The 27,338-nt window shown below is 39.5% G+C and overlaps 2 protein-coding genes across 5 annotated transcripts in view; one reads left to right on the forward strand and one right to left on the reverse strand.

Annotated features, from left to right (window-relative positions):
* The window catches only part of stpg1 (sperm-tail PG-rich repeat containing 1), a 127,651-nt gene that overhangs the window by 16,870 nt on the left and 83,443 nt on the right, over positions 1–27,338 (forward strand). The gene's annotated exons all lie outside the window — the stretch shown is intronic.
* rrm2 (ribonucleotide reductase M2 polypeptide) overlaps positions 22,012–27,338 on the reverse strand; it is a 29,300-nt gene continuing 23,973 nt past the window's right edge. For 2 of the 4 annotated variants that reach the window (XM_043717685.1, XM_043717683.1), the window contains exons 6-9: positions 26,321–26,454; positions 24,256–24,360; positions 23,792–23,905; positions 22,012–23,132 (exon numbers count right to left, since the gene is read on the reverse strand). In XM_043717685.1, coding sequence (XP_043573620.1) covers positions 22,980–23,132; positions 23,792–23,905; positions 24,256–24,360; positions 26,321–26,454 — 506 coding nt within the window. In that variant the 3' untranslated portion in view covers positions 22,012–22,979. Of the gene's footprint in view, positions 23,133–23,791; positions 23,906–24,013; positions 24,135–24,255; positions 24,361–26,320; positions 26,455–27,338 lie in introns of those variants that run through there. The other 2 variants (XM_043717684.1, XM_043717686.1) reach the window with 2 other exon arrangements.

Below are 27,338 nucleotides of genomic sequence, written 5' to 3' on the forward strand. Positions count from 1 at the left end.
GGGACAGGGTGGGAGGAGGTGTAATCTAGGTAGCTGTGGGAGTCGGTCGGTTTATAGTAAATGTCCGTGTTGAGTCGGTCGCCCGAGATAGAAATGGAGAGGTCTAGGAAGGGGAGGGAGGATGTAGAGTTCACCAATAGAAAGGGATTCCATGTCCTGGAGGATGTAGAGTTCACCAATAGAAAGGGATTCCATGTCCTGGAGGCATGTACCCATTAACCCAGGAGATGCCATGATTTAGATTGTGAAGCACAGTGTCTATCTGTTACATTTGATGGTCCAGGTTCTAGCAAGGACCCGGCACAAGGGTTCCCTACTTCAACTATGGGTCATCACATCCCCTGACTGATGCGGAGCATGGACATAATGCTACCTATGCCTTGACCAGGGCCATGGTGGAGCAGGCAATGGAGCTGCTAAAGAAGTGGTCCTGCTGCTTGGATAAGTTTGCCGGGCTCTCCAGTTTAGTTTGAACACAGTGTATGCTCCATTATCCGCTAATTGGAGAAGACAAGGAGGCAATGTGCTGGATGTTGAGGAACTGGGGAACTGGAGCAGTCTTCCAGGGAGGAGGATGAGAACACTGAGGATGGGGATGCTGTCCTTGTCCACAACAGAGCCAATCTATGTTAGCTACCAGGAACCAGACAGGGCCTCATTGATACCAGCTTCCAAAAGGTGAGAGCTGGGTGCAGCAAATCATCATGGACTGGCAAATAGTCAGGATGGAAAAATCCAGTTCATATTGTGGGGGCAAACCTCAGCTTGTCTTGGTGTTGTTCGTGTTCACCTATGCTGTCTTTAAATAAAAGACCATGTTTGGTTTCATCCACTTGTTTGCCTGTATGTGATGATGTGCTGCTGGACATTGACAGGTTACAGATCCACAATGGGCACTGGGGACAGAGTTACACTGATTTAAAGGGCTCTCAATGAGATGGAGCTACTGACAGGTAAACTTTGGTTAAACAGTGACAAGTTTGAGAGAATGGAGTTGTATGTGCGAGTCAGTGTCAGCTAAGATGGCTATGTGGCTGCTGTGCTATTTCATTGCCAATGAGGGGCAATGCTGGATTGCCAATGCTTATCTGGGTATACAGTGGCTTTTCAAACAGCACAAGCAGAAGGAAGGTTGGTCTTACAGCAGATTGCCAGCAATTGGCGAGTTGTTCTGGGAATGATGCATAGTAAGGTAGGGCCGAAACTGGTTGTAAAGGATGCAATAGGAGCGGGGTTTGTAGTTAACTGGATGGGTTTCTTCTGACAATCAGCAATAATTTCATGGCTACTAGTAGATTTTTAATTCCAGATTTTTTTTAAAATTGAATTCAAATTCCACCACCTACTATGGCTGTATTTGAACCTGAGTCCTCAGAACATTAGCTGAGTTTCTGGATTAGTAGTTTAATAATAACACCACAAAGCCATCACCTCCCCACATGCACAACAGTGACATCAGCAATCAAATATTGCAAATGTTGAAGGCAGGATGGAATAACGTACTAGAGAGGTAAGGATTGTGTATAGCAGTGTAAAGAAAAGAGGTTGTGGATATCTACCAGAATTACTCATAGGTAATGGAGAAACCTTTAGTGTCACATACTATCAGGAGAGACGGTAAACTAATATACTATCAGGAGGCACGGCAAACTAACAATCTCTTCTAAGTGCAGGACAGAAGCTCAATGACCAAACCTCAAGGCAGCTCAAGTGAGGACTTACTGAACCATGCATCTTCTTTCCTTGATGGGGAAATGGACAATGCAAGGTATCTACACACAGCCTGTGGGTGATACACACAATGCAGGATGAAATATACAACAGTATAATCGCAAGTATAAAACGCAAAATGAAGTTAAAAAATTTCCAAACAAATAAATGATATACCATTCACTTTTTCCTGAATAAATTTCTCGATATTCCTGGTACTAAAGGAATTGATTTAATGAATGGGCATTCTTTCTTAACTGGATCAGTAGCTGGTTTGCATTGTGAAACAATTAAGCAAGACTTTCCTTAGTATTTCCCCTCTACCCTGGGGCTAAAGCCATCTGCCTGATGTGGGGAGGAAGAAGAGACTCAAAGGTTTTGATATTGCTCAGATGGTCTGCCCTGGGCAAGAGAAAGTCTGTATATATTCATTCAGAAAAATGAGTCAGGCTGTGAAGTAAGAAGTAAGGCCTGAAAAATGAGAAGGGCAGGTGATAGACTCATCTGGGAACTCACTCCAGTGGGTGAGTATTAATGCATAGATTGCCAAATTGATTCATACATTGCAAATCAAAGTAACCAGCTATACTTATTAAAGAAAGTTCCAGTTATAGAGTAAATAAATAAAATACAACAATTAATAAATTATATTTTAGGATAAGTCAAGTACAATGAGTGCTGTGTCATTTACAAATAATCGACATGGCTCAGGGATCTTTTGGATAACTTTTCCTGTCATGCAGAAGAATAAGAATCTAAAGTAAGGTGAAGTAATTTCTGCAGATTATTTTATGCACAGGAGTGAGAATATATGTTTACATAAATTATAATAAGTTAACAGGAGGATTATTTGGTTTGTTTCAGAGCAGGCCACACATTTGCTTTGTCTGTTCCTGATATATGTATTTTATTGAAGTTCTCAACTTTTCCCAAATTGGTTTCTAAAAGCAAAATAAAAGATACATTTGAGGTTGGTATCTGTTTAGTTAACAGCTGAAGTAAATTGAATGATTCCTAGCTTAACCATGATGAAGCAGCTCTATAGTACTTAGGAAGATAAAGATTTTTATATGTTTACTTGGAAAATGCACACATTTTCCATCACAAGACAGTTTCAGAGCAGGAATTAATCTTGCATTGTTTTACGAAGGGGAGACAATGTCCTAGTAGTATTAATAGATTAGTAATTTAGTGATCAAGATAATAGTCTGGTGGAACTGTATTCAAATCCTGCCATGGCAAATGGTATAATTTCACATAAAAGGGAAAAAAATGAGTTAATCATCTAGTGATGATCATGAAACCATTGTTCAGGAAAAATCTATCTGATTCGTGAATACCTTTTAGGGAAGGAAACTATCATCCTCACCTGGCCTGGCCTACATGTGACTCCAGACCCACAGCAATGTGGTTGATTCCAAACTTTGTATCTGAACAGTTAGGCATGGCTACTAAATGCTGGCCTAGCCAGTTATGCCCACATCCAGTGAATGAATAAAAGAAATTATCACTCACTAGTGAGGGAAATCTAAGTAAAAACCGAAAGGACAGCAGATGCTGTTAATTAAAGACAAAAATAGAAATTGTTGGAAAAGCTCAGCAGGTCTGGCAGCATCTGTGGAGAGAAATCAGAGTTAACTTTTTGGGTCAAGTGACCCTTCCTCAGAGCTGATGGTAGCTAGGAAAATTTGGTTTATATGCAGAAGATAGGAGTAAATGATAGGTGAGGATAGAGCCCAAAGCGAGTGAAGAGCAGTTGGACAGGCAAAGGAGTGGATAGCAATCTGTCTAGCAGCGTGAAGAGCTATCAATGGGGACTGTTACTGGCTAACAATGGGTGGTGTGTTAGCTGACTGTGTGATAACAAGGCCTGTTATGTGGAGGTTAAGGTAAGAACACGGGAGAGTTCAAGCCCTAAAGTCATTGAACTCAGTATTGAGTTCTTAAGGCTGCAAGGTCCCCAAGTAGAAACTAAGGTGTGTTCTTCCAGCTTGCGCTGAGCTCCACTGGAGCAATGTAGCAAGCTGGAGACAGAGACGTTGGCCAGGGAGCAGGGTGGTGTGTTGCTCATTCCTGATGAAGGAGTTATGCCCAAAACATCGATTCTCCTGCTCCTCAGAAGCTGCCTGACCTGCTGTGCTTTTCCAGCACCACACTCCCGACTCTGGAGTGTTGAACTGACAGGCAGCTGGAAGCTCAGGGTCTTTTTTGCAGACAGAATGCAGATGTTCTGTGAAGCGATCACCAAGTCTATGCTTATTTCCCCAATGCAGAGGAGACCAGAAAATCTAAGTTCTCAGTGAAGGTGATGAACTTATTCAGTTTACTGCATGCCAAGTACACTGTTTGCAAACCCATCAATCACCTCATTGACACTAGCCATTATTTTATCAACTTCCCCTATATACACTCAACTAACTGGCATTACCTGTTGTACATCGCCTGACAATGTATCTGCTTTATCATGAACAAAGCCTTGCTCATTTAGATCTTTATCCAGGGTTTAAACAGGATCTGTTGTCTGTTACTTTTTTGTATTCAATGTAAGTTGATTGATTCCATAGCACCCACTTTGCAGATTATTGTGTAGGGTTGAATCGTGCTTGGACCTAAACCATCGTCATTCAGCAATTTCACTATGTCCTGTTGCCTTGCAGTCTGCTAATACCTTCAAGATCTCATTTGGTTAATGACCCTACTTAACTGACATCAAAATGACCAATGTCTCCTCTGTCATAATATCATTCAGACTTGGCATTAAGATACACATTATCTGTTATTTCAACAGCCCGTTGAATTCACCACACACTTTTAACCTTATTCTCTGGCCATTTCATCTTCGAGAATCTTGCCTTCCCCAAATCGTTAATATAAATATAACACAATATAAATATAACACAATATATTTCCTGAACCTCATGTTGTTGCTGACCTCAATTTCCAAGGCTTTTTACCCAAATTATTTTCCCTATTTCATTGACATTTTGAATTATTATGACTTTTCCTAAAATATTTGTTTTGTGCAGTTCATCTACATTAACCTCTTCATTCACATATCCACCTATCCACATTCTGATATAATTTCATTCCTTAGAAGAGTTATGCATAAAGGCAAATTGCTGTTGCATTTGAGATGTGTGGTGTTAAGACAAGAATTAAGATTATTGGAAAAGCAGAATGAAGATCCTTGTCAACTCCCAACATTTACATTATTTAAACAGTGGCATATTACTGTAGAGCCTTTTTGATTACAGTATTCACTTCCTGCTACACACTGTTCACCATCAGCAGCCAGTAGTGATCAGAGCTCTATCCTTACTTGAGCAACACCCACCACTGGAAAGGAACTATTTTTGATGATTGTGTGTTCCTATCTGAGTAATAATCACACTAAACTCATGAATTTCTAAACTGTTGACAGCACTGATATTTGATGGTACGTTTATGATTTTAATTAGCCTCAAACTTTATTAGACATTCCTGTTAACTCAGCAAAGAAAATACTCTTGTAAACATGTCCTTCCTCAAGAAAGTCACTCCAAGCTACTGGCACCATGGAACTGAAACACATAATCTGTGTTTGCCTTTCCTATGTTATAGTCTGCAGCTGTAGCCTGAATCCTACCAAACTCTATAATCAATTTGATACCCACTAGTTTCTATAAGACAATGTACAGTTGAGGGGCTGGGCAAAGTTCTCAGTGCTAGCAGAATAATTAACAATAACGACAATGATTACTTTTTCTAAGGAAGAGGGGTTAAAGGAAATTCTGCTCTCACCTTGATTCACTTTAGAACTCATTATGCTATATTTGGATAATGCACAATCCAAGAGCCCTCTCATAGTTACAGGGCTAGCTGTATTTCTACAATCACCCTCGAATAGTTATGTTAAAGTAAGTTAATATTGGCAAAGCACTTTGGTTTCCCCATGACCTTTGCACAGTTTACAGATCCATCATATGAATAAATGCTGTGAACAATGGGTGCTGACCTTTCAGCTGCCAAACAATTAAAATCCAATTCTTGTTTTCAGTGCAGTCATTGTAGCAGTCTCTGAGGATTGCACAAAAATACCACAAATCTTCCTCTGAAGAGAATGAAATGAGTGGCATGTTTGTTCACATTTTATCACCCACTCCTATTAACCCTGTCAAGTAGACAATGCAGTAGATCTAACAACTTATTCTGTACACCTGCATTGAAATTGATTGCTTAAGGTCATTGAATAAACTGACATAAAAATCAGTTGTTTTAAACAAAATCAGAAATGAATCACTCATGCCATGCAGGTTTGTAATAGTGAGAACAAAAAAGGGAAAAGCTGCAACAATGTGCAAAAAAGGAATATGTAGGAGAGAAAAATGAACCAGAGGAGATGCAAGAGAAATTGGGACTGAAATCATGAATGGGACTGTTTAGCATATGATTAAATATTGCCCCGTAACGAAGATATCTGGCAGTCATGCCAAAAGGCAAAAAGCATCTAAACAGACTATAAAGGCTAAAAGCTGACATTCTTGAAGCAAGGTAACTGTAAGATCAACAATACACCTTTAACAATGATTTGCATCACCTATTCAGAAAGACATTCAATTACATTCTTCATATTTACCCTCACAGGTAGATAGAGATATTGTTCCTGTCCAGGCACATAAAGATATTTATTAGTCTTCTTTGTCCACAATATTCACTAAACTGCCAATCACAACTCTGAAAATGAATGAGAGTCCCCATGAAGCAAACATATCAGAAAAATCAATGTAACACACTGCAAATTACTTATGCATCAACACAAAAGGATTAAGCATGCATGTAGCTCCAGATTGTAATATATATGGAAATTGCAGAACATCTATATTAATGAATTATTATCAGCATTTTTGTCTTGATCTCAAAAGGAATTTAATTAGGTATTCTGCTTAAAGGATTTAGACTTATTGTTGAAGAAAAATTAACTCTGACATTAGAAGACTGGCTAAATCTATCATTCCAGTCAATTAAGCTGGTGACTGCAATTGTGGACATGTTGCAACTTAATTACCTTTTTATTTTTCCCAATTTCAGTTCCATTTTACATAAAAGATATCAATCAATTCAATGCATTATTATACATTGGCAGTCATCCCAGAAACTGACCCAAAGAAACCTGGTCTTATTGCACTGAAAAATAGTTTTGAAGCTGCCTAACCAACAGAATTGCCATGGAGTCTTAATTGACTAGATTCTCTACGGTGTGGAAACAGGCCATTCGGCCCAACAAGTGCACACCAACCCTCCGAAGAGTAACCCACCCAGACCCATTTCCATCTGATTAATGTGTCTAACTCTGTGAGCAATTTAGCATAGACAATCCATCTGACCTGCAAATCTTTGGATTGTGGGAGGAACCAAAGCACCCAGAGCAAACCCACACAGAAACAGGAAAAATGTGCAAACTCCACAAAGACAGCTCAAGGTTGGAATTGAACCTTGGTTCCTGGCACTGTGAGGCTGCAGTGCTAACCACTGAGCCGCCATGCCACCCTATCCTGTCCAGCAGTTGATTAATGTCTAGGATTCTCTCATCAGCAACTCCAGGACAGAATTATGGGGCATTAAACACATTTAATTTTGCATTTTATTTGTGAACTTCCATTAATTAGTTTGAGAAAATATTTGAAATAATTGAAATTCGTGGTCCAGTTACGAAGAGTTGTTAGCTAAAATACTAATCATAATGTCATTTCTGGAGATAGCCATCTTGAAATTTTTAAAAATCAAATTTTCAAAGCAAAGGACACTGATTTACAGCAGCTAAAATGTTGCATGTGAAGGACAGAAGTGTTTTTATGGAAAAACAGTACAGATTCCACAAAGGACTCAGCAGAGATCTCATGTCCTAGCTCTTGGGTGTTAAAGTTTACTGGAGTTGAACTGACAAGTCAGGCAGACTGTCACAGAGTGGACAGGCAACATTATTACCCTGACTCACTTTTGTTGAAACCTCTTATCAAATAAGCACCATTTGTGATTTGAAGGCCTAATAGAAGACTTCATCACTGCAAACAAAGAGTTCTTGAGGGAGAATTCTGAATGAATGTCACCAGTTCCAAGATCTCAAGCAAATCAGCCTAGCTATGACTGCAGAGTGACTGGTGTGGTGAAAACCCCAGTCCCAGCAGCTACTGTGGGAGGTGGCTCTTCAGCTATGGACAAGCCAAATATATTTTATTTTCATACTTTATTTGCATCTTGGACAGCTTTAAACTGGATACTCTGAAGGGTTTTATTGTCTTTTCTTCATTCTTGGAGAGATTGTATAAGTGTTGGTTTTTGCATTCGTGCGTAGTTGAACATACATGGACACTTTAAACTTTTTGGTCATCATTTCTTCATTTTGCTTGAGTGTGTTTTACCAATAAAACTAACACTTTACATGTTAACATAAGGAGCCTGGCTGACTTACAGCTTACAACAAGCTACACAGTTAAGTATACATTTATTAAATGGGCCATCCCCTCCCTTTTAAATTCACATTGTGTTGTAACTAACTCAGGAGTTGAACTTGGAAAGGAGTCAATTCACCCCTCATAATTTGGTTGTAAAAACCAATATAATCATAAACAGTACAATTGGATAACAAGCTGTCTGCACCTTTCTAATTGACATTGAAAGACTTTGAAGATGAGCTACTTTTGGGCATGTGGGTGCAGGGTGATTTGAGATAGGTAGATACATAGTGAAACCTCCAGGAATGTACCCAACCAGGCTTTGGTATTCCTAGTTATGGTAATACCTAATTCATAGACAGTGTGCAACAGACCTGCAGATGTTGAAAATCATGACAGGCAATGAGACTTAACATGATACCCATCTGTTACAATAGAATGTCACTGATTATAACCTGGATTTTTTCCTGTATGCCACCACTGGCTGCTTCTTTTTCTCTTGTCACAAGCAAGTTTGCATTGATTTCTCTCTTACCTCCACCTATTATCGCAGCTCCTTAGAACGGTTAAGTTGAGAGTGCAGGTAGTCCTCTGTTCAAAGCAGGAAGGTTTTGATGTCTCCTTATGAAGGCAGATAAGTCAATAGAAGCCTTCCTCTCCCTCGGCTTTGACCTGATCCCTTACCTCATGAAGGCTCCATACTCAAATTTCAGGAAATAAATTTAAACTGATTTCTTGACTTTCTTGCCATGTAATTATATAATTACAGAGTCCCTTGCATTTTTTTGCTTTCTGGAGACAATCCAAGCAGTCATAAAATTCTGCTGGAGTCATACAGTTGGTCAACTGAAGTACTTCATGGGTGAGTTAAGAAAGATCTAGTTCTAACCTTTCAAGCAACAATTCATGCAATTGCTTTGGAGACTTATTCTTTTGAAAAAAAAAGTAATACTCATAATTGCTGACAGGATATCTGACAGCAATCTAATTATACTTAAAAAAGGATATATTTTCCACAGGTGGCACAGCTGAGATTGATGAGGCTCCCCACAGGACTGATTGGAGGAGAGATTGGTTCAATTTGGCTTGTATTCACTAGAGTTGAGAAGGATAAGGGAGAATCTGATTGAAACATATAATATTCTAACAGGGTTGGGCAGACTAGTTGCAGTGAAGTGATATTCCCTCGTTGAGATTCTAAAACCAAGGAACACAACCTCCTGATTTGAAGTAAATTATGTAGCACTGAAATATTTTTTCATTCAAAAGTAGTGAATCTGTGCAATTCTCTAACATAGAAGGCTGAAGAGACCAGGACACTGAATATATTTGAGAAAGAGAGAGATAAGTTTCTGGATTTTAAGGGCATCATGGGTATGGGGGAAAGTGAGAATATGATATTGAGATAGAGGATCAGTCACGATCCTTTTGAATGGTGGAGCAGGATCAAATAGCCAAATGGCTTACCATAGCTTCTAGTTTCTATGTTTCTATCTACAATAATCAGACAGTTGTACTCTTGTACATCAGGTAGAATGACATTTTACCTTCCCATTTTATCCAGCTCACAGGATCCACAAGGTATCAGTTGCTGTGGTGAAGACTAATAAGTGTGAAGTTAAGATGTACACTTCTGCCAGGTTCAAAAATGAAGCATTTACTCTTGTTCAGATAGATGCTGTTAAAGGTGAAAGAATGTGACTGAATGTGTTAATCGGGATTCTAACTGGAATCATTAGAGCGCTTCTTTAAAGTCTTTTGAGCCTTAGCAGATCTTTCTGTCTTTTACACTGCATTTCTGTTTCACAAAGGGCTCGATAATGCAATACAGCATGACTAAAGTGACATAACCATTCAGGCATAGGAACCATGTAATATTCGGATGGGAGAGCTGAAAATTAGGCTGTACCCAGTGGGTATAATGTGCCGCAGTGCAGTACTTTCAGTCAGTGCCCAGTCTGTGTGCAATGTTCACTAAAAGCACAGCTTTTTAATATGATGGTTCCTTCCTGGAACACAATATGGAGACTCAAAGTAATGTCTGATATACTTAGCACTTGCATTAAACAGACTTTAATCTGAAGTTCTTTTCAATTTAGTTAGATTCAATTTAGTTCTTAACGGCACATTGCTGTATCCATCAGCAAGTGGCTGTCCAAAACTATCAAAACATTGCAAAAAAAAGTTATTGAAAATGATTGGAGTCTCCCTCATGGCTTTTAAAGCTATACTTAATGAATGTATATAGAAACTGTAGCTGTTTGAGGGCTTATGAATGTTCAGCTGTAGGTATTTCCCTCTCTTGTCAAATTCTGAAAGAGAGGGAGAACCAGTAGCATAGATCTTTACCAAAAGGCGACATTGCAAATTAGACATGTCGTTAAAGCAAACTCAGAGTCTTGTATAGAGGGCCAGGGTCTAATTACTATCCGGGAGAAAGTGAGGACTGCGGATGCTGGAGATCAGAGCTTAAAAATGTGTTGCTGGAAAAGCGCAGCAGGTCAGGCAGCATCAAAGGAGCAGGAGAATCGACAGAAGGGCTTATGCCCGAAATGTCGATTTTCCTGCTCCTTTGATGCTGCCTGCTCTGCTGCGCTTTTCCAGCAACACATTTTTAAGCTCTAACTACTATCTGGTCAAACCAAGCAGTGATATGCTAAACTCCTGAAGGGAGGCACCACTGAGCTCTGCATTCTCCACAAACAGCTTTAGCACACAGGAATGGTGTTGTCAGTGTCTCTCAAGGCTACAGCTAGTTTTGTTCTGAAGGTTCCTTTCTGACAAGTGTGGAGAACCCTTCGTCACAGATCAGAATTGTATCAAGCAGGTACCTGCTGTATTTTTCTATAGTTCCCTGGTGAAGCAGTCAATAGAAAGTTAAAAAAAATCTGCCTCTGCAGCAAGAATTCACACGAGGACTATTCAACATTGACTGCAATAGCTAAATATAGGCGAGATAATGTTTCACATCTTTGTACATGTGGTTATATCACAAGAAGAAAAATAAATACAATAATGTACATTTTCCCAGCCGCCCATGTTTTATTCCAACTATGCTTGTCAAAGGTCATAGAGTCATACAGCATGGACACAGACCCTTCAGTCCAATTTGTCCATGCTGACCAAGTTTCCCAAACCAAGCTAGTCTCACTCGCCTGCATCTCGGCCAAAGTTGAAGCGAACACCTGGCAACGTTTGACCATTGGAATGATATAGTAAGCATTGGCCATGGGTTCACAAATGGTTTGACATACACTTCCACTAGTGTCAAAATGCAACAAGCTTTCGGTGTCCCGAAAGAACAATTGCATTGTTTGGACTGACTGGAGTGGGGGTGGGTTTTGGGACGGGGGTGGGGGAGGGCGGTGCCATCTACAGAGAAACACAGACAAGGCTACATGATTATTGATCTTTACAAAGTCACCAGACAAAGAGGTTTAATGCTAGGACAGGCAAAAGAAAGCTTTCAAAGCTGATAAAAAGGCTGATTGTGAGAGAAAATTGCCTGCTAGATTAACTCAGACTATCACATTCATCATAAAGGATCTAACTGTCAAGCCTTTCATTGAGAATCTTTTGCTTTCAAAGCACAAAAGATGACAAATCTATGTGTGAAATATATTTTTCCCTCATTAGGCCCAGCTGTATGTCATCATCCTTAACTACATCATCGCTCCTCTCACCTCCACCAAACTCTCAACAAACCTGTAAAGAGCTCAACCTGCCACGCCACATTCTTGAATCAGTCAGTATGGCTTTTATTAATCTGTTGCCATCAGTGCTTTGCCCCAGTGTCTCCCCTTAGTCATATCCATTGAGTGTTCTTCTGTTTGCTAATTACATGCTTCTACTTGGTGTTTCACTAGTGTGAGAAACGAACTAGTGCTCATGTATTGGAGTGAAAGTGCTACAATTCATTTTCTGCTAGAGATCTGAAGACGGCTGTACATGTGAAAGCACTCTGTCTGGTGATGAAATGGGCAAGTGGGTAGGAGATGGTTTGATGCTTACGTTATTCTAAACTGGTCTCAGCTGAAGAAGATTTGTCGAATACATGATAATGTTTCATAACAGCACATTGCCACATGACCCAAGATGTCGCTCAATTTAACCTCTGTTGATAACTACATGAAATTAGCTTACGTTATTCTAAACTGGTTTCAGCTAAAGAAGATTTGTCGAATATATGATAATGTTTAATAACAGCACATTGTCACATGACCCAAGATGTCACTCAATTTAACCTCTGTTGATAACTACATGAAATTCATCACGATTAAGCCACTGTATCATTATTTCTTAAATTGAGGTTACCCACAACCTAATCGCCATTGGAGGTTTCTGCTGGTTGTACTTGTTTACAATCCGTAAGGAAATCTTAAAGTTAAGCTAGAAGTCATTTTTGCATGGATACTAATAAGTACAAATAATCTGAATGTTGTTTTAAAAATGTACTAAAAGCAAAGACTGGTATCCAGCAAGCCAATGAGAATGGTTATTTATAATTGTCTTATGCACCTAAGGCAACTTGACAGATTTAAAGTGCTTTTTATTGTTGTTGTGATTAACCCATTTTCAGCTTTTATAATCTGGCTTCACCAAGTTGCAACTCTGAAACATAACAAAGAAACACTCTTAAAGCATTTCCAACATTGCATTTTAAAAAATACTGTCCAATTGCAATGTTTCACAACAGATTTTTCATTCAGCTATATACAAATACAGATGAGTGAAGCTACGGTAATGGCGGTGGGGGAGGGAGGAAGAAATAAAATGCACAAAATGCATCACTGATCACCATGGAAATCTACCCCATTATAATCACCTCTTTAGAGCAGATTATTTAGAAGCTCCCCAAAATTGCAGTGATTGAAATGATGTCATCGTTAAAAGTGGCTGTCAGGAAGTAAGACTTGCCTAACTTCTCAATATCTAAGGTCAGGGATGTCAAATCGAAACAAATCTGCTGCTATCCCAGGTGCGATCAGTGAATTCCACCCATAACATCGATTAGACCTAGGAGATTTTTGCATTGTATGGCTCATTTTTATACTGCAGCATCCATTGATCTACCAAACCAGTTATAATCTGTGCAGGCTGGCTGCTTGGATAAGGCATTATAGAATTGCAAATTCTTTAATATAAATATAACACAATATAAATGATTACATTCTATTCAACATCAGGTAGTTTATTTTGTGAACCTTTCAAGAGCAATTACTTCAATTGGATATCTACTTGACACTAGATTCCAAGGATGTACAGTCTGCAGAAGTTCCCAGGCTGCAATATGGAGCTAAAGGAGTTCAAAAGTAAAAGAGGACTTCCTATGGCTTTAAAGCTTTTACCAAAATACTCTTGAAAGAAATTGAATGTGTGACTCTCAAAGCTTTGAGTGCTTGATGAACGCCATTCTAAATGAAGAGATTTTTCTATAGACAAAAGAGACTTAATTACCATTTTTTGCTTTGACAATTTAGTTAAAAATAATTTCCTAACTATCTGAAACAACTCGATTGTTTTGAAGTCTGTGGGTTTATGGAAACCAAAGTTCAGTAAAGACGAGAAACATGAGCAAACGTATGAATGCAACATTACATTTGCACTTGTACACTCCCAAGTGTGATAAAGGAATGCGTCTCAAGAAATTGGATGCCTTCATCATTTTCAGCCAATCAATGTTAAGCAGGAAATATTTTTTAAAATGACTGGCTGACATTGAGGAACAGTTGTGGAAATACAGAAGGTGGGAATATATCCAGTTCAGGAAAGGGTGCTAACATAAGCAACAGAGTAGAGTTTGGAATCTGACTGCTACTCACAAGTACCATACCCTGACCTTGTTTTCCAAGGTACCCAAAGCTGGCAAGCTAATTTATCACATAATAGGATTTGGCACAGTATCCTTAGGGTTAAAAAATCTCCAGCTTCATACTAAAGAGCTGATAGTATTTTGATCAAAATGTTGATTACATAGGATTACATTGTGTAGGAAAGACAGAACAGAAACATATCATTTAGCCCAACCAGTCACGTCAAGACCCCCACATATTAATATTCATCTGGCTATTAGCAAAATCTTCCATTCCCTTCTCCTTTGTTTGCCTAGCTGTTCCTTAAATGCTCCATACTATTCACTTCTGATGCTTATGGGTATTTTGCATTATCACTGAGTATTTATATAAGGATTGCATGATCTCTGATGAAAAGTCATTTAGATGAAGTATTAACTCTTTCTCTCCATGATTGCTGTCACCAGCTGAGTATTTCCAACATTTTTCACTTTTGTTATATACAATTCATTTCCCGTAGCAGTGACTTCGACATTCTCACCCACCGGACTCAAAACATGTTTTCCAAATTCCCTATACGATTTCTTGGTGGCTGAGTTGCATCGAGAACCTTTGGTTATGCTCTTCCTCACAACTGAAATAATTTTCTTTTACTCCATTGCATCAAAATTCCAAGTCTTTCAAACAGTCAGGTACAGAAGGGCAAAAACAGCAGTTACTGGAAAAGCTCAGCAGGCTTGGCAGCATCTGTGAAGAGAAATCAAGGCTAACGTTTCAAGTCCAGGTCCTTTCTCAGAACTTCAGAGAAATTTGGAGAAGTGTAAAAATAACAGGATAGTAATAATAGAAGATTTCAAATTTCCCGATATTTGCATGGATAGACAAACTGTGGAGGGCTTAGAGAGGGTAAAATTGTTAAAACGCAGCCCGGAGAGATTTTTAAGCCAGCATCTAGAAAGTCCTACAAGAGACTAGGTGGTGCTAGACCTAAATATAGAAAATGAAGCTGAGCGAGTTGTAAAAGTATCAGTGGAGGAGTATTTTGGTGACAGTGACCATAAATTATCAAAATTTAAGTAGTCAGGGAAAAGAACAAAGATGAACCAAAAACTGGTTCTGGATTGCAGAAGGCTGATTTTAACATGTTAAAACAGGACCCAGGTAAAGTCTTCATCAGTTCGGAGTGGGAGTCATTCAAAAAATAAATAAAGAAAATGCAGATCCAATATGTTCCCTTTAAGTTTAAGAATGGGACCAACAAATCCAGAGAACACTGGATGTTAAAGAATGTACAAGACTGGGTAAGGAAAGAAAGGGAAGCTTATGGTGTTACAGAGGGCTCAAAGCACCAGAAGCCTTGGAGGAATAGGAAATAGTGAGGGGTCATTCAGAAAAAAAAACAAACTGGGGGTATGGATAAACACTGTTGAGTAAAAAAAAATCCAAAGGCATTTTATAAGATATATTAGGAACAAGATAATAGGAGAAAAGGTAGGGTTCAACAGGGGCCCAAACTGTATGGAACTGGAAGATATAGGTGAGATTTTAAATCAGTACTTTGCATCTGTATCCCCTAGAGGACTTGATGGACTTGAACAAAGTACAATTGAGAGGATGGAGATGTTCAGTGGACTTTTAGCCCATATGAGTTACATCCCAGGTGGGAGACAAGGGAGGAGAATGTTAGAGCCCTGATATTAATTTTCAAAACTACTCCAGATGGAAGAGAGGCACCAGAGGACTGGAGGACAGATAATGTGGTTCCCTTATTCAAGGCGTGTGGGAGGGGTAAACTAGGGAACTAAAAGCCAGTGAGACTGATATCAATAAGAGGGAAACTTTTGGCAAAACATCTGCTGGACACAATTAATCTTCATCTGGAGGGACAAGGAGTAGTCAAAGGTAGTCAGCATGTCTTTGTCAAGGGGAAGATCATTCTACACATTTGAGGATGTGACTAGGTGTGAGGATGTAATCTCCATGAATTTCAGGAAAGCTTTTGGAAAGGTGCCACATGACAGACTGGTTAAGAGGTGAAAGACCATGTAATCCAGGGCAATTTGAACCCAAATCTGACTTAGCATTAGGTGGCCACGAGTGACACTTGAAGGCTCTTTTTGTGGCTGAATGCTTGCGCATACCATAAGATTTGGCCCTGGGTTCCTTGTTGTTTGCACAGTATATTAATTATCTAGATTTTAATGTAGGAATTTAGATCAATAAGTCCACAGATGACATGAAAATTAGTCGTGTGGTAAATAGTGAGGAGGAAAGCTTCATTAAAGGATGATGTAGGAAGGTTGGTCAGTAACAAATGAAATTTAACCCTGAAAAGTGTAAGGTGTTTTTTTTATTTATTCATGTTTCTGTGGTATCGGCATCACTGGCTGGGCCAGCATTTATTACCCATCCCTAGTTGCCCTTGAGGAGGTGGTGAGGTTCCTTCTTGAACTGCTGCAGTTTACCTATTGTGGGTTGATCCACAATTTCATTAGGGAGGGAATTCCTGGATTTGGGCCCAGCGCCAGTGAAGGAACAGCGATATATTTCCAAGTCAGGATGGTGAGTGGTTGATGGGGAACTTGAAGATGGTAGTGTTCCCATATATCTTCTGCCCTTGTCCTTCTAGATGGAAGTAGTGGTAGGGTTGGAAGGTGCGGTCTGAGGATCTTTGGTGAATTTCTGCAGTCCATCTTGTAGATAGTACACACTCTGCTGCTACTGAGTGTCTGTGGTGGAGTGAATGCATGCAATGCCAATCAAGTAGGCTGCTTTGTCCTGGATGGTGTCAAACTTCTTGAGTGTTGTTGGGGCTGCACTCATCCAGGCAAGTGGGGAGTATTCTATCACACTCCTGACTTGTGCCTTATAGGTGGTGGCAGGCTTTGAGGAGTCAGGAGGTGAGTTACTCGCAACAGTGTTACTAGCTTCTGACCTGCTTTTGCAGCCACTGTGTTTATGTGGTGAATTCAGTTGAGTTTCTGATCAATGATAAATTCCAGAATATTGAAAGTGGGAATTCAGTGATGGTAGCAAATTGAATTCAAGGGGCGGTGGTTAGATTATCTCTTATTGGTGATGGTCATTGCCTGGCATGAATGTTACTTGCCACTTGTCAGACCACGCCTGGATATTGTCCAGATCCTGTTGCATTTGGACACAAACTGCTTCAGTATCTGAGGAATCGCGAATGGTGCTGAACATTGTGCAATCATCTGCGAACATCTCCACTTCTGACCTATGATGGAGGGGTGGTCATTGATGAAGCAGTTGAAGATGGTTGGTTCTAGGACAATACCCTGAGGAACTCCTGCAGAGATGTCCAGGAGCTGAGATGACTGACCTCCAAAAACACGACCATTTTTCTATGTGTCAGTTATGACTCCAACCAGCTGGGAGTTTGCCCCTGATAACCATTGGTTTCAGCTTTGTCAGGAATCCTTGATGCCACACTCAGTCAAAGGCAGCTTTTGATGTCAAGGTTTGTCACTCTCACCTCACCTCTGGAATTCAGCTCTTTTGTCCATGTTTAAACCAAGGCTGTAATGAGGTCAGGAGCTAAGTGGCCCTGGCAGAACACAAACTGGGCATCACTGAACAGGTTATTGCTGAGCAGGTGCTGCTTGATAGCACTGTTGATGATACCTTCCATCACTTTACTGAAGATAGAGAGTAGATTGATCGGTTGATAATTGGCTGGGTTGGATTTGTCCTGCTTTTTATGAACAGGACATACTTGGGCAAATTTCCACTTTGTCGGGTAGATGCCAGTGTTGTGATCGTATTGGAAGAGTTTGGCTAGGGGAATGGCAAGTTCTGGAGCACAAGTCCTCAGTACTATTATCGGAAAGTATCAGGGCCGATAGTCTTTGCAGTAGCCGGTGCCTACAACCGTTTCTTGATATCAAGTGGAGTGAATCAAATTGGCTGAAGATTTGTATTTGTAATGCTGGGCACCACTGGAAGAGGCCAAGATGGATCATTCACTTAGTACTTCTGGCTGCAGATTGCTGTGAAAGATTCCGTCTTATTTTTTGCACAGGTGCTGGGATCATCCATCATAGAGGATGGAAATATTTGTGAGCCTCTTCCTCCAGTGAATTGTTTAATCATCTACCACTGTTTGTGACTGAATGTGGCAGGACTGCAGAGCTTAGATCTGATCCATTGGTTGTGGGATTGCTTATTTCTGTTCATCAGTGGCTGCTTATGCAGTTTGGCATGTAAGGAGTCCTTTGGTGGCTTTATCAGGTTGATACCTCATCTTCATGTATACCTGGTGCTGCTCCTGAAATGCCCTCCTGCACTCTCCATTGAACGAGAGTGGATCCTTTGATTTGATGGTAATGGTTGTGTGGGGGATGTGCCGGGCCATGCGATTACAGATTGTGCTGGAGTACAATTCTGTTATTGATGGCCGACAGTGCCTCATGGATGCCTCATCTTGAGTTGCTAGATCTGTTCGAATTCTCTCCCAATTAGCACGGTGATAGTGCCACACAACACGATGAAGTTTATTTTCAACGTGAAGGCAGGACTTTGTCTCCACACGGACTGTGTGGTAGTCGCTCTCACCGGTACTGTCATAGACACATGCAACTGCAGCTGGCAGGTTGATGAGCGTGAGATCAAGTATGTTTTACCCTCCTGTTAGTTCCCACACCACCTGCCGTAGCCTATTCTAGCAGCTATGTCCTTTAGGATCCAACCAGCTTGATTAGTAATGCTGCTGCCAAGCCACGCTCAGTGGTGAATATTGAAATCCCCCACCCAGAGTACATTTTGTACCCTTTCCATCCTCAGTGCTTTGTCTAAGTATTATTCAGTCTGGAGGAGGAAGGTACATGGCAATCAGCAAAAGGATTCCTTGCCCATGTTTAATCTGGAACCACGAAGCTTCCTGGAGTCCTGAGTCAATGTTGAGGACTCCCAGAGCAACCATTGTGCCACCACTTCTGCTGGGGTCTGTCCTGCCAGTGAGACAGGACATATCCAAGGATGGTGATGGTGATGTCTGGGAAGTTGTCTATAAAATATGATTCTATGAGTATGACTATGTCAGGCTGTTGCTTGTCAGGCAGCTCTCCCAGTGTTGGCACTAGCCCCCAGATGTTAGTAAGGAGAACTTTGCAGGGTCGATAAGGCTGTTTCTTGCAGCTGTCTTTTCTGGTGGCTAGGTCATTGCCAGGTAATCCGCCTGGTTTCATTTCTTTGAGAGTTTGTAGTGACTTGTGCAACTGAATGGCTTACTAGGCCATTTCAGAGGGCAACTGAGAGTCAGCACATTGCTGTGGGCCTGGAGTCACATGTAGGCCAGACCAGCTGAGGATGGCAGATTTCTTTCGCTAAAAAGGACATTAGTGAACCAGATGGATTTGAGAGGATGCTGAAAAGTAGAGGATCAGACGGAGCTTGGTGTGCATATCCATTGATCGCCACAAATCCTTGAAGAGAATAAGACAGATGGTTAAGGTGGCATATGGGGTACTTGCCTTTATTAGTTAAGGCATTAAATACAAGAGCAGGGAAGTAATGATGTAAAATATCAGTCCAAAGCTGGAGGACTGTGTGCAATTCTGATCACTGCAGTATAGGAAGGACGTTATTGCATTAGAGAGGGTGCAGAGGATAGACACCGGCTGTTGCCCACGATGGAGCATTTCATCTTTGAATAAAGACTAGATAGGCTGGGGTTGTTTTCCTTACAACTGAAAAAGCTAAGGGCAAAAGGCCTGATTGAGATCTATCAATAACCAGGCACAAATGATCACATCAGAAGTATAAAGACAGGCCTTGTGTGTATGAAAATGGCTCAGAAGAGACAGATGTTCGATGATTGGAGCAAACAGGATGGGCTGAACAGCCTCTAACTGTACAATTCTGACTCAAAAACCTTTCCTCCACCACTAAGACACAACGGTAGTTTTATACCACCTACATGATATACTGCAGTAACTCAGCAAAGCTGCTTTCACAGCACCTTCCAAACACGTGACTTCTACCACACGAGGTGATCAAAGGCAACAGATGTGGAAGAACACCATCACCTGCAAGTTTCTCTCTAAGCCACAAACCAAACCAACTTGGAACTATATTGTTGTTTCTTCGCTGTACTTGCAACATATAGACTGCAGAGGTTTGAGGCAACAGCTCCTCATTGCCTTCAAGTGCAATTAAAGAGGTAACAAATACTGGCCTTGCCAGTGTAGTCCAAAAATGCAATAATGAAGAAATGGTTGGACACAACTCCATTATAGTTCAGTTATGGCCAAGTCAGGAATTGATGTAATTTTCACATAACTCCTCTACTTTGCTATTCCATCCATGTGAGAATAAACTCTACTGTTTTATTCTAAAAACTTGCCTTTTTAACCTGTGCCCAAATTTTATACTTGTATAGTGTACACATTACAATGTATTACATTGATTTCACAACGTCAAAACCACCCCCATTCAATACTATAACTACTGTATAATTCCTAAGCTTAGACCTAACAGAATCAATACCCTCCATAGCCTCACAACCACCCATCTGTAACAGTCAGTTCTTTACACCTGGAACCTGTGCTCCTTCATATGTGGTCTCTTGGACATCAGATTTCTATTGCTGTCATCTGGTCTGCCTCAGCTCTGAAAATTAATTCCTTAAAGAATCAGAGCTTGCTAATATATGGGCACAATTTATTTGATGCCCCAAAACAGAAATACTGCTCCACAAAAATGACATCAGATTGTATGCAATCCTGATTGTTACAGCTCAATTCATCTTACTAAGGAAAGACAGGACATGTTTGAATTGATAACGTTTAGCATAAACATTAGTTAGGAGGATGGACACCTCCTGATCAGCATTTGGTTCATAAAAAGACCTTAATGAAATGCAATATTCTGAAAATGTATGAATTGGAAATTATGTTCATAAATTAACTCGCCATTTCATTTTGCTGGATAATGCAATATTCTTGCCAGATGGGGAACCTGGGCCAACACTACCACTAAGTAGATAAGTAAATAGCCGAGGGCCACCAGTTTAAACTGCATCACTTCAAGAATGAAAATCACAGAAGGATTATTCTTCTTCCCTGTTATTGTGACAGAATACACACCAATAAGTAGTTGTTATTTGAATTCCTGCACTGGAGGCACAACCAGACTAAAATACAAGTGGAATCATGTTGTATTGGCATGTTACACATGATTCTGTTCCACTGATGTCAAATGGGACCAATAAATCCCAAGCAAGTTTATTCAGCAGCATCTTTAGGTGACAATAGACTGTATTTCAGTTACAACAATGCACTGCTTGGTTTCAACTCCAGGTGGTCTCTTCACAGGATCTCCAGCTTGAAGCATGTAAAATAACCCTGGAGTTTTGATACTGGTATTCTCATGATTAGCTGATATACATCAGCATAACGTTAGTTTTTAAAAAAGGCTAAATGCCCAAAATATGATATTATAATGTATTACAACATACCAAAATACTGGTTAAAAAGACAGTTCAAATTACTATGAAGACTAATTCTATTTAATTGTAATCAGATTTTATTTCATCATCAATAGAAGTACTTTTTAAATCTCATATCAACAAATCAGGCCAAGCATATAGAGTTATGAATCTTTAGAATAATTCTCATTCCAAGTCCAAAGTCTAATCATGCCAGGTTGATCACTTATTTACAGCAATAGATTTGATAATCCCAGAAAAAGTAAGAGCCATTTCATTAGATGTTCCAGAATGGCTTGTGTTTTAGAACCAAAAACTGGAAAAGACTTTTTAAGACAATGTACGCTTCTTTCACAATACAAGTATATGTATTGCTTTGTAACTGATAGTCGTTTTGCTAAACAAAATTCATTTAAGTCAATTGATACCAACTTTCAATAATTGGCCTTACAATTTCCACACAAGTCAACTATTACCAAATGCAGTCATGATTTGGACATGCCGGTGTTGGACTGGGACATACAAAGTTAAAAATCACACAACACCAGGTTATAATCAAACAGGTTTAATTGGAAGCACACTAGCTTTCACCTGATGAAGGAGCGATGCTCCGAAAGCTAGTGTGCTTCCAATTAAACCTGTTGGATTATAACCTGGTGTTGTGTGATTTTTAACTTTACCAAATGCAATTCAGATAGAAAACTAAAATATGAAAAAAGCTTAGTCAAACACCAATATGCCAAATTTGTTAGACCAAATTCTAGAGCTGTCCGTTTCATTTAAAAATGCTACAATACACAATTCTTAGACATGGACTCAAAAAATGATGTTCAAAATAAGACACTACAAGCTGAAATTCATCTTGTAGGCTCGTGTTAACACCAGTCTGAGAAGTGGGAGCTCAATACTAAGCAGCTCAGACATATGACCTAAAGGAACCCATTAAGCATATTCATTTGCACAGCTACTGCAGTTTTAATATTGGACAACTTGCTTTCAAGACTTTTTTTTAAGAAAAAGAAAAGATACTCTGAAATTAAGTTGTGTGTGAAATTTGACACTAATCAGAAATTCCATCCTCATGCATTGACCCCGCCAACAAAGTCTCTGAACTAGGGTCTTCCATCATTTGCGCATGAGCAATTCAGAAATCATGATAACCTTATGTGCATAAGGAGAGATCTTTAAAATTCTGTCGTGTGATGTACAAGTTGAGAATTCTCATCAGATATTGAAGATAATGGATTTAGGTCAATTATTCAGCTATAAAAAATGTAACTAATAAAATGAAAGCTGGTAAACCATTTAAAATGGTTTGTCTTCAGCAGACTAGAATCAGCTCTATTACATTTCATAAACCACATTTAAAATTAAATTTTGATTGTTGCCTAAACAAAATAACCCAAAGGATTATAGTAAAGACTGGCATACAAAATTACACGTGCTGCAGTACCTTCAGGAGTTCTTTCCAGATCAGTTAAAATATACCAGCTGTAAAAAGGAATAGTCAAACAGTAGAACATAAGAGCTAGTCTCTGATGCCCAAACGTTTCATACTAATCATGTTGATGCTTCATTCCTGCAACATCATATTAGAAACTAGAAGTCAGCATCTAGCGTGAAGTTGTTATCTTCTGCTTTGGACATCACACCCATTCGCTGATACTCAGCAACTCTCTTTTCAAAGAAATTAGTCTTCCCTTCCAGAGAAATGTTTTCCATGAAGTCAAAAGGGTTTTCAGTTTTAAAGATCTGAAGTGAAAGAGAATAAATGAAGCAGGTTATGTGGTTTAGTCTTTGTACTACTGAAAGGAGCAAAATTAAAATGGCAGCAAGAAAGCACTCACTGCTCAAACACATCTCTACTTTCCCAATGTTGGCAATAAGTCACCTATATCCTCTAGATGGTCATATGTAGCCAATAGCTTTCAATTACAATTTAATCAAAAAACAAAACACAAGTCACACAAAAAAAATGTTTTTATTTACAAATTTTTCCAATGTGCTACTACATATTGTAAAGGCATAGGAATCTTGGTTCATTGAGTAATGAAAGAGCAAAATGAAAGAGCAAAACAGTTGAATGTTCTCAAACACCCACTTTTTTTTGTATTATTCAAGTGATTATGATTGAGAGAGAGTGTAAAGAAGGTGGATTAACCATTCTCCTCATTATTTTGCATTAGTTATAAGAAGTAGAATATAAACATTACAATTTAATCATGAGCCTCTTTAGGCTATTAAAGTTTTTTTTTTAAGTGTTTTGTCAATAGCAGATTTGGGCCTGAAAATAAGCAAACTTCCTCAGACATTAACAATACTGCAGGACCCCACTGATTTGCAGTACTTCCATAGCACAGATCTTTGGTTATTACTGTTGTGCAAAGCAAACAGCAGGCGTAAATACTAACCTTACTGAAACCTAACTCCATTAGCAAGCGATCAGCCACAAACTCAATGTAATATTTCATCAGAGTGCAGTTCATTCCAATCAGGTCCACAGGGAGAGATTCAGTCACAAACTCCTGTCAAAAGAATAATGGAATGTATGGCCATTTGACAAGGATAAAAGGCATACTTCAGCAATGAAAGGGCTATAAAATCCTCATACCATTCAAAAGTCTCTTTCGTGTCCTTTGTATGATAGATGTGTCTAAAATTTTTTAACTTTGTTAGCTGAAAGTTCAATGTTGAATCTGTTCAGATCTGTTTAACTGCCTGAAAGTGGGAGGACCCCAACAATGTATGAGTGGGCTGGGGAAGATAGAGAAATTAAAAAAGAGAAGAGATGCACTGCTAACTCCAGAGGGAGCTTTTGTTCCCAAGCATCCAGACAAAATGTTAAAATAGCTTATTACATCTAATAGATCTTTACCTGCTCAATCCTCACTGCTTCAGTGATAATTTTTCGGACTCTAGTTTCAGAGGGCTTGTGAACCAAGTGTTTGAAGATCAAGCAGGCAAAGTCACAGTGTAGACCCTGAAAAGAAATAATGGCAGCACCAAAACGAGGTCCCGAAAGGAATTCAGCAACAAAATACAGAGTTCCTCCAAAATGAAAACCTTGTTGCTATGAATACATGCAAGGCTTCCCACAGACAACAAACCTAAGAGGGGCAGAAACAGTCAGCAGGTCTGACAACCTTGGATAGAGAGAGGCACAAAGTTAAATTCTTCACAAACCCGGAATCACCTTGATGTTTTCTCCAGATGTTGGCAGACTTGCTGTGCGCAGCAATGTGTTTTAAAATTCAGGTTTTCAGCATCCACAAATATATGACAGACAGAGGGTTTTTGTCACCCTTTACAAACAGACCAACCAACCACTCACCCAATTCCTGCTGGATCTCTCAAACATTCAACACAAATACCTATCACCTTCATTAATAATCTAGTGGTTGAGAGAGTTGTTTGTGAAGGGGAATATTTTTGTTTAGTACAAAACTAACTGCATACTCTGAAAAGGTGCAAAACTCATTACCCAGTGTCTGCATATTGAGAATGTCCAAGCACGTACAGTTAAAAAGGGACAGTTAAAAAAAAAGTGCTTATACAATTGATCATAAAAAAGTGTTATGTCTTAGCTTTGATCAAAACGGAAATTCTTTTCTAACTGTATTAGCCAGAAGGTTAATGCTGCTGAACAAACAAATACTAGGTCCTTCATGAAGTTAAATCCACAAACTTTTCAGGCAAAACTGCATAAAATCAGCTTTGATGTACTGATCATCATGTCCACATGGTCACAAGTATAGTCAGCCCTGTCAGGGCCTGCTCTCTCAAATGGCCAAATATTTTCTGAGGCTCCAGGGGAGGATTGAAAAACAAAACCTTCAAAAGATGCTGAAGCCTTCTTTGAAGCTTGGCATTTATACAAGGAAGGTGTTTTCCTCTGGTCATTCAGAGTGGTCATTCTTGTTATTTAGCAAGAATTCTAACACCTTAAAATGTTGAAGCAGAGAAATGGAGTGAAAGGAAACAATTCCATCATTCCAGATGATACCACCTTATAGATGCCCTGCCTCATACATGTAAAGATTAATGTCTTCAGTCACATGAAAATCCATGGCACAAACTCCTAACGGAGTAGCCATCATTCTTGATTTGAAGGGCTGTTGATTAGCAATACTGCATACCTTTATGATTCTGAGTTACTAGAGAGAATTCAAAGAATGGTGTTAAATGAATACCATTGGGAAATAAAGTCTATTACTGCCCTCATTCTGTACATTAGCTCATTTCTTACCCATGTCTGAGATTATATGGTACCTTTTCCAATTGTATCTAAGCTAGGCATGACATATTTAAGTAAACAGGCTCGTTTGATAAAATTAAGAACTTTAATTCCAGGATATTTTGTACAAGATCAAGTTACACTTGATAAGATCAATGGCTAATGGAAGCAAATTATTCTGTGGTGTAAACAAGGTTAATATCTCAACAGAACTTTATATTTGCATTGGTGTTTCTGTGAGGAATGTGCAATTCATTCAAGTGCCATTAAAAGAAAGTCACTCCTGCAAGCCACAGATAATTTAAAACTGATTACCTATTCAGCAAGCAGTAGCTGTAACCATAGCAATGCCATTGAAATAATCGGAGAGTGCCTGCACTGACCAATTCTTGCCATATGACAGTAAACAAAAAAAAAGAGACTTTAACCAGTATTGGTATCAGCATAATTATTATTTGGAGATGCTGGTATTGGACTGGGGTGTACAAAGTTAAAATTCACATAATATCAGGTTATAATCCGAGGTTTATGTGGAAACACTAGCTTTTGGAGTGCTGCTTCTTCACACACCTGATGAAGGAGCAGCGCTCCGAAAGCTAGTGTTTCCAAATACACCTGTTGGACTATAACCTGGTGTTGTGTGATTTTTAGCATATTTATTGCTTTTCTATAATCAGCATTTAGCCCATGCTACATCAGCACTTACTTCATCCCTACTGATCAATTCGTTGGAGAAAGTCAGACCTGGCATCAATCCGCGTTTCTTCAACCAGAAAATAGCAGCAAAGGACCCAGAGAAAAAGATTCCCTCAACAGCAGCGAAGCCAACCACACGTTCCCCTAGGGTAGGATAACAAGTGAAGAAGATACTTTTGTTTGTTATTTATATAAATGATTTAGATGACAATATTGAAGGAACGGTTAGTAATTTTGCAGACAAGATTGTCGATAGTGAAGAAGGTTTTCGAAGATTACAAAGAGATCTTGATCAAGTAGGTCAATGGGCTGAAAAATGGCAGATGGAGTTCAATCTGGATAAATGCAAGGTATTGCATTGTGGTACAACAAACAAGGGTAGGGCTTATACAATTAATGGTAGGGCCTTTGGTAGTGTTGGAGAACAGAGGGACCTAGGGATGCAAGTACAGAATTCTTTATAGTTTCCATACCATGTAGACAGGATAGTTAAAAGGGCATTTGGCATGCTTGCTTTCATTGCTGAGCCCTATGAGTATAGGAGTTGGTGTGCCATGTTGAGGTTGTACAGGACATCGAAGAGGCCTCTTCTGGGATATTGTGCCCAGTTCTGGTTGCCCACTTACAGGAAGGGTATTATCAAGCTGGAGAGGGTTCAGAAGAGATTTACCCGGATGCTGGGTATGGAAGGTTTGAGTCATAGAGAATGGCTGGATAGGCTGGGACTTTTTTCACAGGAGCGTTTGAGAGGTGACCTGTCAGAAGTTTGTAAAGTAATGAGATGTGTAGATGGAGTTGATGGTAGTTTTTTTTTTCCCTAGGATGGGGGATTTCAAGACTAGGGGGCACACTTTTAAGGTGAGAGGAGAGAGATTTAAAAAAAAAACATGAGGCAATTTTGTTTTTTTTATACAGAGGGTGGTTCACATGTGGAATGAACTTCCTGAGGAAGTGGTGGATGTGGGTACAATTACAATGTTTAAAAGACATTTTGATACGGACATGAGTAGGAAAGGTTTGGAGGGATA

The sequence above is a fragment of the Chiloscyllium plagiosum genome, chromosome 27, assembly GCF_004010195.1.
Source record: "Chiloscyllium plagiosum isolate BGI_BamShark_2017 chromosome 27, ASM401019v2, whole genome shotgun sequence".
NCBI classification, from domain to species: Eukaryota; Metazoa; Chordata; class Chondrichthyes; order Orectolobiformes; family Hemiscylliidae; genus Chiloscyllium; species Chiloscyllium plagiosum.